At 35.3% G+C, this 14403-nt stretch overlaps 2 protein-coding genes across 2 annotated transcripts; one reads left to right on the top strand and one right to left on the bottom strand.

Annotated features, from left to right (window-relative positions):
* The first annotated feature begins 1936 nt into the window (after nucleotides 1–1936).
* Nucleotides 1937–4790, top strand: LOC120333985 (large ribosomal subunit protein uL22-like). Its single transcript, XM_039401420.2, has 4 exons — nucleotides 1937–1963; nucleotides 2086–2313; nucleotides 3809–4004; nucleotides 4613–4790. The coding sequence occupies exons 1-4, from the start codon at nucleotides 1952–1954 to the stop codon at nucleotides 4756–4758; spliced, it is 582 nt and encodes a 193-aa protein (XP_039257354.1). The 5' UTR covers nucleotides 1937–1951; the 3' UTR covers nucleotides 4759–4790.
* Nucleotides 4791–5272: 482 nt separating this feature from the next.
* Nucleotides 5273–13630, bottom strand: LOC120334637 (KH homology domain-containing protein 4-like). Its single transcript, XM_039402143.2, has 13 exons — nucleotides 13264–13630; nucleotides 12669–12785; nucleotides 11891–12055; nucleotides 10759–10906; nucleotides 10396–10610; nucleotides 10135–10260; nucleotides 9459–9678; nucleotides 9139–9170; nucleotides 8581–8739; nucleotides 8044–8132; nucleotides 7567–7622; nucleotides 7032–7125; nucleotides 5273–6616 (listed from the first exon to the last, which is right to left on the bottom strand). The coding sequence occupies exons 1-12, from the start codon at nucleotides 13516–13518 to the stop codon at nucleotides 7037–7039; spliced, it is 1671 nt and encodes a 556-aa protein (XP_039258077.2). The 5' UTR covers nucleotides 13519–13630; the 3' UTR covers nucleotides 5273–6616; nucleotides 7032–7036.
* Nucleotides 13631–14403: the final 773 nt, after the last annotated feature.

Below are 14403 nucleotides of genomic sequence, written 5' to 3'. Positions count from 1 at the left end.
GTCTGTTTCTCTGTTTTTTTCGCCGAATCGACAAAACTTCACCGTCATAAATCACCATAAGTCACTCAAACCGACGGTTTCTTTTTGAAGTGCGGCGTCTGAAAACACATTCTGACGTCAGGCCTTGGAGGATAGACAAATACCTTTACATGATACTTTAATGTCATTAATAACATTACATCATGATTGGCAGGCGTTTCACGGTCAAATACAAAGTTAACAAAAGGCAGGCAGACAGAATGCCTGAAACACTTGTCGAAAAAAATACCTGCAACGCAAGAGAGAAACTGAATTCTTATATGCGTATTGGAATTTAAAAAATTCCCGTGAACAACATACTAAAATTTAGGTGAGTATTATCTATGGGTGCGTATTATACAAGGAGAAATACGGTATTCACGAATCGAGATAGTTTCATGATAGCTCTGCTGCAAGATATGCGGCGTGCTTTGAACCTACGGAAGTATTTTAGTGAAACCGATCCCGTTATCAAATGTCTTTAAGATATCACAAAGAAAAACTGCATCAACTGCACACTTGTTGAGTGACATTGATTCTTTTGCAATAAAATCTTAAGCAATATATTTTAACCAAAAACTGATTCTGATTTTATCGTTGTCAAATTTCAGTAATCAGTAATACTTGTATTTCAATTATTTTTCACATTTATTGGGTCCTTTCCAATACAATTCGGGATAATTTTTGAATTACACGCCACGGGAGTTAAATCTGCAATGAACTAATCATTTTTGAAGACATTGTACATTATAAAGACGATTTATGCCTGACATGGCAGTTAACGATTAAAATAAATAGTAACCGTCAACCATTTAAATCGGTTAACCATTCCCAGTCCAGACGGGAACATAATATGTTGTATTATAACGTGAATGATTACGTCAGCTCCTGGCGTTTGTAGTAGTCCACCATAGTAGGCTTGCACCAACGACTAACATACCAAGTCCATGCTTCCCAAAACAAACAATATATAACTAATCCCATACCCGACTTGGAATGGTAACCGGACGAGAGGCCGTGGTTCGCCATATGGATAAGCCGTCTTATCGACTTTCCTTTCCTCCGGGATAAATATGTAATTCCTATCCTAACCTACCGGGTTGCACATAATCGACAAAACCGTAATAACGGGGATCATTTTATGAGGCATGCATTACCGATTTTTCCCGTTCCTAACAGTTTCATGATCAAGACGAAGCGTGTTGCTATATTTAAATTATGGTTGGGAAATTGAGAAATAATCTTATATTGGGCTTACAGATGAAACGCACAAATTGACAATCGAAGAACGTACCCAAACACAATTTATTTCGTGTCTAATCTTGGATCTACGCGAGACGAGCGAAGTTCTTTCATATTCAATATTAGTCTCCATTTAAGTTGACAACTTGATTTTAAATATATTGTTCTGTGTCTTAGACACTCCAATGAAAGATAATATATCGGCGTATCTATTTTAAATTTGACCTCAGAGCAGCAATCAAACATAAAGTGACTCAAAATAGGTAAAATACATAAATGCATAATGATAAAAACGTACAGGTGATTTTCAGCATCAAACTAGAAGACGAAAAAAATTTTTTGCAAGGCAATGATACTAAATTTCAAGACCTTTTACAGCAAAACCACAATATCCAAAACAAATGAAAAGTTGGCAATCAGAATTGGCTGCAATATTAAATGAACATAAGCGCCAAGTCATTTGTTATTAAATATTTCCGATGATGTCATATGGCTCCAAAATTTTAGAAACAAGTTTTGACCTTTGACCTTTATCTGTCTTTTATCATAGGTCCTCCAGTGAGTTTCTTTCGTTTTCTACTTCTTCTGGTATTCATTTTTATATTTAATGTAATCGGCCCTTTGTTCGAGTGTATTATATTTGTAATTAGCAAGGGTATACGAGAATAAACGGATTTGTTAGAAATATATTATGGCGGGAGCTGTAAATATGTATTTTATCAGTTATTGGCATTGTAATCTGGCCTACTGAATTTTTAAAATTGTGTTCAGTTTCGAAGTTTCTGTATATCGTTAATTCTATTAATGTTTTTGATTCCATTTCAGGTAACCGACAAAATGGTGCGGTACGCGTTGGACCCGGAAAACCCGGCAAAAACCTGTAAGGCCAGAGGTTCTGACCTCCGTGTTCACTTCAAGAACACAAGAGAAACTGCAAAGACCATCAAAGGAATGCATGTTCGCAAAGCCACCCAGTATCTTAAGGATGTAATTGCGAAGAAACGCTGTGTACCATTCCGTAGATTCAATGGGGCTGTTGGCAGATGTGCTCAGGTATGTCATATTGCTGTATTGACTTCTGGAAATGGTTATCGTAAAACCAGCTAACTTGGATGGTATTGTATATATTGTTTTGAACCCTTCATTTACAACACATTCTGCTTCTGTCCTTCCATATCGACACAAAACAGCAAACGAGAGCTGTTCAATAGACTAAAGACAGAAAAAGAGAGGCGCAGTTCTTACCACTTCATGGCAGCTCCTGCCACGAACGAGCCGCGGCAGCTCTTGCCATGGTTTTATAGCGCTATTCAGTAATCAGCATTTACGGTGCATTCACAAATTAATGAACCAGATTTTAATTGATCATGAGGAATTATATTAACTTAAACCCTAACCCCAAATCCATCAAAACTGTATCCATAAGAAAAACGTCCAAACTTACCCAATATTTGTCAACATATAAGACAGCCCTGTCTTCACGGCCCATCTGCCGCGGTTACGGCAGCAAAATTTTACCTGCCATTGGTTTTCAATTTGCTGCCGCGGTAACGGCAGCTCGACATTGGTTTGTGGCAGCTATAAACTCAGTCGCCATGGGTTTGGCCATATCAGCCATGGTATGGAAATACCGCCATGGATTTGCGGCAGATGCAGACGCCACAGAATACTTAAAACTGCACTTGGAAAGAGAAGCGCAATCTAAAATGTTGACAATTTTTTAAGTCTTCAAATTCCATTCACTAAAGAAAAAATTTAACTGTAGTCTGTAGTGTAGTATTCATGTGGCGATAGATTTATAATATTATCACGTCTAACATTACACAATTTTAAATATCTGCTGTGATATCAAACGCTGCTGATTCTGGGACTAGTAAAGTGTTTGTTATCAAATATCGAGAACTGAGCCGTACGGTTGTAAAGTGGTATTTCATCAAGGAATCTGTTGCTTCTTATTACCCTCTCACAAAATCCGAACGAAGTTCGCATCCAAAACTGAAGTCATTAACAGCACAAAAGCCTATGGTGCTACCATTTTGGAGGATGTTTAAAATTGAAGAAAAATGTGAAAATGATTTAAAGCAAGTCATTAATAGCAGTTGATAAATCATATCTTGACAACTAAGTTTGCTAAATAATCCACTCGGCTGTATTCCAGTACTCTAATTGGTATTACAGTTTTGCTATGTTGTTTGTGGGCAATCACACACATATATGTCGTCAAATTAGGGTTTGCTCTGCTGTCACTACAAAGGTTTTATGATTTATTCATATAATTTACTGAGCATACTGTCGGCAACTATGAAGTTCAATGATTATCGTTAGATGACGAGTCTGATGTCATTACTTTGATGACTATATACGAGGCATTTGTATGAGAACTTCATCTCAAATATTGTATACATTCAAAAAAAATGTTTGATTAAATATTTGTTAGAAAAATATATAGAGTTAGAGAGGTGTTTTCAAACAATTCAGAGGTTTCAGCGTGTTATTGTGAATGTAACATTCTTTGTGTAGTCATTCTGTTTCATACCAAAACTTTCAGGCCAAGCAATTCAAGACAACTCAGGGACGATGGCCCAAGAAGAGTGCTGAATTTTTGCTGCAAATGCTGAAGAACGCAGAAAGTAATGCTGAGCTGAAAACTCTCGATGTAGACTCACTGGTTATCGAACATATCCAAGTTAATGCTGCAGCTAAAATGAGGCGACGAACATACAGAGCCCATGGAAGGATAAATCGTAAGTTATAATAACCAACTAGTTTAAACTATAAGGGCCTCAATGTCAGGCTTTGATTTTATTATGCAATTCAATAGTCCTGCTGCATACAAATGTATTTCTGTAACGTTTCATCTGACTAAAATCAGACTCCCTCAGACAAGCAGTTTACAACAATTTGGTATGTTCAACATAGTATGGTATTTTTTATACCTGCTACTGCATACTTGCATTATACGCATATGAATCCACCAGCGCAAAGGCATTGAGGAAGGATTGGGAGTAAGTCTCGCGTAACTTCTACTGGTAGTTTGTTTTTTCTCATCTTTTTTGGGTCTGCCGCATTCATTCATATGCAATTCTTATTAATGAATTCCGCATTTCTTATTTTGATCAATCTCTACCAACAAAACCTTAAAAGTTCTGGGGTTAAGGGCATTGTGGCCTTTTGCTGAAGCGCTCTTTGATATAGTATTTTCAATCTGTCTCAACATATTTCGTTAACACACATTAATGACAATTTGTTGCATAAGACATTATTAGTTCTTGAGCCTCAAAGCACCATGGCGTATTTTCATTGCATAAGGCTTATAACATGTATGTATTTAAACGTTGTTATTTTCTTACAGCCTACATGAGCTCTCCCTGCCACATCGAAATGTTTTTGGTAGAAAGAGAACAAGTCGTACCAAAACCAGAGGAGGAAACTAAAACTAAGAAGAAGGTATCAAAGAAAAAGATGGCTCGTCAGAAGATGATGGGTGGTGGCGAATAATTATGTTTGCGAACAATAAATGCAAAAAATGGTTTCGTCTGGCTGTTGTGTATATTTAGTAGTATCATTGGCTTCAGATTGGGTAGATAGTTATTGTCTTCAAGCTGTCAATATCGGTCAGTAAATTCGATGTTTATCTTTTGCAACGCTGTCTAGGTTAGCCTGTTCTGTAGCTGTAGTGATCGCAATCAGTTCTTATATGATAGGGCACAAAAGCACATTTGTTATATTCGACTAGTCTAGTCGTCCAAGAGTATGGCACTAATGGAGTCATCCATGCTCTTGTTGTGCAACCAATCTATCTTATTGGCCCTATCACTAAGGCTCAAGCAACCGACAGCTGAATATTATAAATGTTCAAACTTTGCCACCAGACCAGCAATAAGGGTTCATTAGTATTGACTTTTTCAAAATTGCTTCTGTTCCCCTGACATCAAATTGATACAATTCAACAAAGGACATGCATATCTTATTAGTACTATTTCCACTTTTAAACACAAAATCGCAACACGAATAGCAAAATGTAGTTTTATTTCATAAATCATTAAAGAGCAAGCATGGACCAAAACACAAAAAACCTGCTGTTATATCAGTTGAATATGATGACGTATGAATCAACATTTCGTTTTAAATATTTCCTTAAAGCCATTTCAAATTAAATTTGTGGTCTTAGACCAGGGGTGGGCAACATACACATACGGCTAGAGATTTTGACCGGCCCGGGACTGTATCCAACTCTCACCGCACTGTCAGTGCGAGCTGGTGAAGTAAACAAACAATTGCGTTAGCACACTTGGTAAAAACAAACAATATAAGGCCAAAGCAGAGAGCGTTGTAAACATTCCCCACTACTGTTATATTTAGATTCTAAATGGATTTTAGATTTAGATTTTTTATATTAACCATAGAATATCCCAAGAAACGTAAAGTTGACAGAGAGTCTCAACATTTAACAAAGATTGGATACCGAAGTATTTTTTGTAATAATCCGGCCTGCCGACTAGAGAAGTTGCCCACCTCTGTCTTAGACAGTTTAACTATGCCATTGTAATCTTGTATAATAGCGAGCCTTTTGCTACCCCACTACTTTCAAAATGCCAATTAAAACCCTGATCATGAAGACGCTGTGATTTATATTGCCAAAATGGTTCAAAATGAGATATATGCATTGTTCGAAACAACACTCGTGCATCACAATACCAGAATTGTTTTAAAAATTAGAAGATACTGAGCTACTACAAAGAGAAGCTGTGTCCTTTGGAACATAATTTTTGTACAAACCTACTAGATTACTGAAACTTTTGGGGACAATCACAAGTTTAGTTGTCAGGTAAATGTTCATAGAAGTAATTAAGAAATTTATGGGTGTCCTTTTTTGGGGTCACCCGTACACTAAAAATTTGGGGCATGTCATGACACTAACACATTTGAGTCATATATTCAAATTATAGGAATATGCATAAAAATTTCAAACTCTCTTAGAATTGCAGATTTGTAATAGTAGTGCGGTAGTTATTAAAGTCTGGATTTCCGACAAAAACAAACAATTAGGTTCAGCAAGCGTTCTCAACAGACAAATAAAGGAAGCTTGCTTATGCCAAATTTTTTGGTTTAAATTGGTTTTCTTGCAGCTAGTAGCAGGAGTGTTTGTCAAATGGTTTAAGAGTCTTGCGTATTCCATAATATCTAATTACTATAATTAGAATCAATGTGAATCATAAGACTCTTGGAACTGAAATATAAGGATAACACCATTATCGCATAAACAAACCCATATCACAAGCATCCTACCATAAGTACCATAAAAGCTTCTGGAAAACAACACCTACCAATCTTTATCGAGCGTTTGTGACAGTACCTAAAATAAAGAAAATAGTAAGGTCAAGGTCAAAAGTGTCTTCAAGTCTGTAGAATTATAACTATCCCAAAAGAATGGCCAAGAAGACATCATAATACATAAAACGAGAATATAGTTGATCCCCCAAAACAAAAACTGCAGTTTCGAATGCACATGCAAAATCTGGAGCAGATTCAATCTCGCTTTCGTGATATATCGCGTGCATCTAACAGACAAATACCTATCAACATACTTACCGAATAAAATCGATAAGTAATGACTTTCCCACTTAATGTGAGGAATTAATCCATATATGAAAATACTATTTTAAATATTTTTAACTTGTACATTGCTTCAATGTTTCACACATATAAATTTTGTTGATCAGATTTAACAATTACATTGATGAAAATTCTTTGATTAGGTTAACGTTTACCTTTATCATGGTGTCATCCAAAAAGGCAATACTGGCCTTTTAAAATTTGCATCACTTTTATTATTATCATTTGATTCATCATCAAATACTGGTTCTGTAAAGCAATACAATGGTTGGAAGTGGATTAAATAACAAATTTATACAATGTGAAAGATAGCAACCTTGGCACTTTGTTAACAGTGGACTTTGATTCAAAATTTCGATCTCCGTATTTTATAGTACCAGCAGTATCATCCAAATATAATAACAGAATTCATTGTTAACTGATAACTGTAGTGTTATTTTAGAAAAAGGAAAGGAAGGAAGGAAAGCAGAATCGACCAGTGGTCACATGAACCACCCTACGGCGGGCGGCGAAGAGTCAAGAAATACTCTGAAATTATCCCCGCATGGTAATCGAGGTTCAGTGGCGACTGATTACTAACGCTTAGCATGATGCGCATCACCGAATCATAATAAAAAAATACAAATTTCTGTTGTACGCATATTTAATACATATAGATAAAACATTAAAAAATCAAAGAAGACAACATACTTTCAGTAGACTTAGATTGAGATGGTGTACTTGTCACTGACAAATCTTCTGTGAATCTTTTTTTTTCATAATTTCATCATCAAAGTTGAATTTATAAAAGAATATAATGCACACAAACAAACACATGGAAAAAATAGAAAAAGAAGACTCATTATTACATGAACTCAAGAATAAGAGAAATTCACTATTATTCAAGCAAAAATAATTATGATTTGAGACCAATTGTGTAATCTCCCAATAAACCCCAAGACTATTTTTAAACTAGGGAATTGTATAGGTGCAAATCTCGTAATACTCAAAAATTTTCAAATTTCCCAGACAGGAGTCAAAACCAAATAATTTAGTATTCCGAATACATTCTAAAATAATCTTTTCGAATAAATATTGAATATATGTTGAAATGAGTCTGTTTCTCAACAGAAATTCTTAAAGATAATTCTAAACTTGTAGAAATTCCCAAATTGATAAGTAACATACCTTTTCCTTGACTTTTCTCTTGAATTTGAACTTCTTTTCTTTGATGAATCTGATTTTGATTTACCTTTTTCTGCGCCTGAGAAATTATGCTGTACAAAACATTGAGTTTGCGTGTTAATCTGCATCTTATAGAATTAGTAAAAATAACACAAGGGTGATGCAAACCTTCCCTATAAACCTTCCTATCAGTACTAAACACTTGTCTTGAAGTAATGCTGACACAATGTCTATTCAGCTTATTTTTAAAACTATACCTCAATTTTTCAATCAATCTTCTTCTTTGCCAAACTTGGACTACAGGTGGGCCATGCCTCAGATATACAACAATAGACTGAAAATCGTTATCACAATCCAGTTCGACATTGCTTACCAGAATTATTACACAATGGGTGAGTTGGGGGGAGGGGGCCATTGTTAATCTACGACGTAAACATAGATATGACCATCACCCAAGTTGATACAACAGCGAGAATTTATCCAAATTTAAAGTTTGCAATCCCATTCTATAAGAAAGCACAATTTTGTAAAACAGTGTACCTGATAACCTAAAACGTTCGATGGCTCTTCTTCGTATTCTTTAAATTTTCTCCGTGGAGCTTCAGAAAAAGGATTTAGCTTAGCAGAAACCGCCAATTGTTGGAATGGATAAGCTGCAGATGACGCAGATGAAACAGGTTGAGAGTTGGGTACAGATAACTAAAAATACATTAAAATTGAAGCAAATTTATTGTAGTTGACTTTGAACTACGCTACGCATATAGCAGTTAAATGTTTGAATATTGGAGTTTGCCAAGCGTCCAAGATTACAAAGGCACCCAAGGTTAGGGGAATGGAGCCCATGTCAACATGTGTAATCCACAATGCCAAAGCAGATCAAGAATTAAAGTCCGTTGAAAATTTCCATGGATGGTATCATCTATAATCAGATATTGGTAATTTCAGTCTTATTCATTATGAATTACTTTTCATACACTGTGTATAATTGTAATGAAAAATTCATTCCATGGCAATGAAAATCCCAAAAAGGAAAAAAGAAAAAAACAATTCTATATACTATAATTGTGGGATTATAGAATGATAAAGTGTAATACTTACTGACATAGGTGGTGGAACCATTCGATAATTATCTGAAAAACAAGGAAATTCAAACTGAACAACTTTCAAATTAATATTATCTTGTAAATACCACAACAACCAAATCAATTTGAGTGATATACTACAAATATTTAGACTCTATTCAGTCAAAGGATCAATGCCTAATACAGCCTGTAACAATTTAGACACTTGTTGGAGCAAAAAATAAACAACATTAAAAATAAGAACAACACTTAAACATATTAACTAAATTATCGCAATACAAATTTTACACAGAGAATATTTGTTCAGCAAAAAAACTAAAAATGTAACACTCCTACTTTGTATAGTATCGTATCCACTATTTTGTGAGCTTCCCACCGAATTTCTCATTGCAGGTTGTAACTCCGCTTTTATTGTATCAACTAAATTCGAGACGAGGCGTTTTGCTGCATCTACACCGGCTTGGTTTGGATGACTTATGAAAGCATACATTGATTCAAAAGCCTCTCGTCCTGACGTAGGTTCAATAAATCCAGATCCTTTGCCCCTAAGAATAACCTAGAAAGTAATATAATCAAAACAAGGAAGTTTAACAATTGCATGTAGTAATAGGAAAAACAAAAACACAAGTATAATTAATGGTTTAAAGCAGCGGTCGGTAAACTGCGACCCGAGGGTCAAATGTGGCCCGTAAACAATGTTTTATGGCTCCTGAACGACCTGACTTTTAATGCATCAAACCAAAATTGTTGTACAGCATTTATTTTGTAGACAAAAGCACACTGTATATCATTTACTTGCTGAACGTGCCTACTTTTACTTGTAATTAACAGAGAAATAAAATTTAAGAGCGCGTCCTAATATGAAGTTTTTAGGCTATTGTTCATAGGCAGAAATTAATGGGGCCCGCTCGCTACCGTCAATATGCATACTTGGCTAAGTAGATTTGGACCTTAAATACGCCGGAAATTTGAACCAAATTTAACAAAATATTCTATTACAATCAATACATACTTTAGCACCAGTCTGGTTTGCAATGAACGTAAAATTCCTGTAATTTGGTCCAATAAGTTTATTTTTCAAGTCAAAATTGTCAGGTATATTATCCAGTCCAATGAACAGTTTCTCTTGCATGTAATTCTGAAAAAATATGACACTACTAGTTTATTACACTAATTTTAATATCTATCCTAGGGAAAATGAAAGTCGATGAGTTGCTCGATTATGTACCGAAGGATACTTAGTATATACACAAGGCATATTTTGCTTACTTACCCCAGATGGTAAAGCAGGTTGGCAATGTGGCAAGGGAGCATTAGCAGGCTGTTGGATGATTGGATATCCTGGGGCGAACCCTTGGACTGCTGGACCAGGTGATATTGATGCAACTTTTGGGTTGAAAGATGCAATTTGAGCGAGAGCTTCTGATTGAAATTTGTTCTTCTTTTCAAAATGATTGTTTATGATTTGTTTGATTCGATCCAAAGCCTCTGTAAATATACATGACACGAATATTATACTCAATATCAAATTTATTTCTTTATAATTCTAGCGGTACTTGATTGAATAATTCATTCCTACACATTTCCCAAGACACTTTTTTGGCATCAAGAAATAGTAAATAGTAAATTGTCTTACTTTTCACATTTCCTTCATACTGGCTTTGTACAAATAAATATAAAGGTTTTTCTGATCCCATTAATAACGGATGTTGTTTCTTTTCTTCCGTTGTCATATACTTACCACGTGTTGATACATAAGCAAGACAGGATTTGTTGATATTTTCCTACAATAGGACAAAAGTGATGTATTGGTAATCAAGGTTTAACATCTGAGACACAATCAAAGGAAAGCACTAGATAATACGGACATCATTAGTGGATCAGTTATAAATGCTTTCCAGAGAATACAATTTACACTGTTCACCACTATTGTAAAAATGAGCTTAACGAATTTACAATCAAATAACTCCTCTTGAATCCTAATTTCACCAGAACGATCAAAGAAGACCAAATACAAATATTGGATGCAGAACTGTTTGTTGGCGGGCCATATAACCAATTTTCGACATCTAGCGGAGCCATGAAAAAGATTTGATGTGGGATATACAATGAATTAAAAAATTCTCACAATGAAAAGGCTATAGCTTAGCCTTACAATAATGAAGGCATAGGGCAAAACACCAAAGATTTACCGCAATGACAACAGCAAAAAATTTATGTATTTACCCATGTGTGTGCCTTTTTAAACAAATTCTTAGATTACGATTTAAAGCTTGATGGGAAAAAATCTGGGTGTTGACAAGGTCCCCACTGAATGGCTTGCTGGTGGGGTTGTAGCCCCCAGATTTTGACAGATAGAAGTTAAACCCATGATAGGCCTATTACACTTGTTATTTTGTGAAGTCATCAAGATTATATGCATCAATTTCAAAATGAACTGCGATCAAAGCGGTATTATTGGAATACTGATTATAGAAATTACTGTGCTTTTCTGTCATACTCGCTTTCGAGTAGCGAAATTAGAACACTTAGTCAAATTACATTTTTTAGTTTGTATATCAAATTTTGACTTAAGAGGATAATAATAAAAAGACTGAAATATTGACTCCCAGAAATCCAAATGTCTACTCTGAATCTAGAAATCAAGAAAGTTTGTAAATGAAGTTCAAGATCAAACTCCAACCAAAACATGTTAAATTCTGACTCTGCTACCATAGTCCAGGAAAGAAGGTTGCAAATCAGAACAAAGTACTCTTTGAAAAAAATACCTGTGTTGTTAGTCTTGTTAAATAATTCCTACATCCAACAGGAATATCATTGATTTCAACTTCAGCAGAAAACATGTCATCAATCTTCTTAATTTCAACAGATGACACAGGATTGTTGATATCAGATGAGATGCTAACTGTAGGGGCTGTTGATGCAGAATGCAACTGAATACCAGGAGAATGGATTAGAAACTATTCAACTCTATAAAAGGCCGCAAAAACAACTATATCTGCTATGTAGAATTTTGTTCATAGCATTCTGTAAAAGGACAATATTTTAGATTTGTCGCTTTTCACACCACTGCATAAAAGTCTTTGTTCCAGAATCCACTGGTAAGGGAGAACTTACAGTGGCTTCGGCTCCAGCCCAATTTTTTAACACTGGGTGAGATGATGGTATTGCAATGGAAGTGAATAGTATCTCCATTATTTGAGTGTTACAATATAGTAATTATAAAATTACAAAACAAAAGAATTATGCAACCATAATAAAACTTAGTCATTCACCAGGCTAACTTAGCGGTTTAAAATATTTTGATTCAACCGAATTTGAAGTGTGAATCTTTTTAAAATATTTAAATTTAGCTTGGATACGATAACCTTATAAGGAATAATGAAACCTAAAAAATTTCTCTAACATATGATATATTACAAAATTTTACAGAATAGGATTTATATTATCCATCCCATGGGAGAGGAGAGCCGATAAGACGACTCAATAATCATATCGAGTCGAGTATGGGATTAGTTATTGGAAAACACAATCAGAAATCTTTACCTGATTGGGCAGAGCTTTAATCTTTCCTTGAGCTAATAAATTTGCATTGATGCGTGCTGCTGCTGCGGCAGCTGCAGATACCAGAGCTGCCTTGTTGTCACTGTCGGCGAGTGCAGCCTAGAAGTAAATCCATTAACAATAGAAGGTAAGAAGTCATATTCAAGGCAGAGCCTACTCGATACTGCAATAAGACAATCAATACCGCTTTGAGTAAGTTATTGTTCACATACATCAATACTGTGCGTTGACTAGTTTTTTCACATGAGGTAATGCTTGTATAAGTATAAATATATTTCGACTCCATAATCAGCATAACAATACATTTGACAGATAAAAACAAATAAATAAAAACTGAATATGAAATCAGGGGAGCAAACGAAACCTTAGATAAGGTTTATAAAAACAAATATATAAAATTTATAAAGCTGCAGAAAAGCCTGATGGATAAAACTTCAGAATGCACATAATATTCTATTATTTTAATATTCTATTTCATATTCATTCAAATAATCCAGTACCGGTACCGGTAATCAGAAGATAATCATACCCTAACCATATCTGCATTTACAGATAGCCTATAAGAATTTGAACTTACAGTTGATTGATTTCTTGGATTTTGAGGTGGAACTGGTAGTACCTCAAGGACTGTTGGAGGGGGTGCATTAGATGAGGGTGGTGCATCAGAAAATCTGCTTTTTCTTTTCTTAGTTGAATTTGAAACTTCTTCAGCCGGAATTTCTGGTTGCATTTGACGTTTGGAGGCCTTAAATCTACTAGATCCATTTCCCACTGTTCTTGCTTTGTTTAAAGGAGCTCCAATAGGAGCTTTAAAAGATGAATCTCCCGACATTCTGTCGAAAAACGAACGGTTTTCAATCGTACCTCTGTCGCTTGCTCTGGTGCAAACGTTCAACTAATAATAACTCAACGATCTGACAACAACTTGCAAGAGGACTCACCTATCTACAAGATGGCGATAGACACCGAATTTTTCCAAAACATATTGGGGAACTATAATGAGTGCATTTTTAATTGGAAGCCCTCCCGTGGATTTGAATAAAACAGCAAATTTTTATGTGAAATATCAGGTCCAGCAAGACTCAGAGTTAGATAAATAAAAGTAATAGCCTTTTGGCGACTTGATGGGAATTTAAGACTGATTGGACCATTACTTGCGCCAATAATAATGCTTGCGGGGAAAGGCGAAGGAAAACCTTGGCCAAACAACTAACAACCATAATAACTACAACAAGACAATCACAAACGACGTTGATCACAAACAGTTAGTCGCATATTTAAAAAATATGGGCAATGCAGAAAACATTTTTTGTCTATTCCTGCCAATCGGTTTTATCATTCAACGTCCAGGCCAGATGCGAGTCGACTTCTATTTATTTGAGGAATTAGCATCAATGACTTCAGCAACGTTCTGTTCTACAAATATCACCAAGAGACAGAACTCAAAACCGCGGGTATCATTGTATCTACCGTAACTCCGAAAAACTTACAAATTTTCAGAATTAACGAGCTAAAATTGTTCTCTTGTCGCCTTATCAGAGTGTTATTGCGGGTATACTACCTATATATTACCAGCACTACTAAGCCCCTAACCTTCCCTAACATAATACCAGACTTCAATGCACTTTGAATTCTATGCATTCGATTCAACTATAAATTGATCTTGCAAGCTATTCACAAACCCAGTGCTAGTAGGCCGTTGAAATATAAACGGACA

The sequence above is a fragment of the Styela clava genome, chromosome 15, assembly GCF_964204865.1.
Source record: "Styela clava chromosome 15, kaStyClav1.hap1.2, whole genome shotgun sequence".
In the NCBI taxonomy this organism is placed as follows: Eukaryota; Metazoa; Chordata; class Ascidiacea; order Stolidobranchia; family Styelidae; genus Styela; species Styela clava.
The sequence above is the reverse complement of the archived record's forward strand: the minus strand, read 5'-3'. Positions and strand labels throughout refer to the sequence as shown.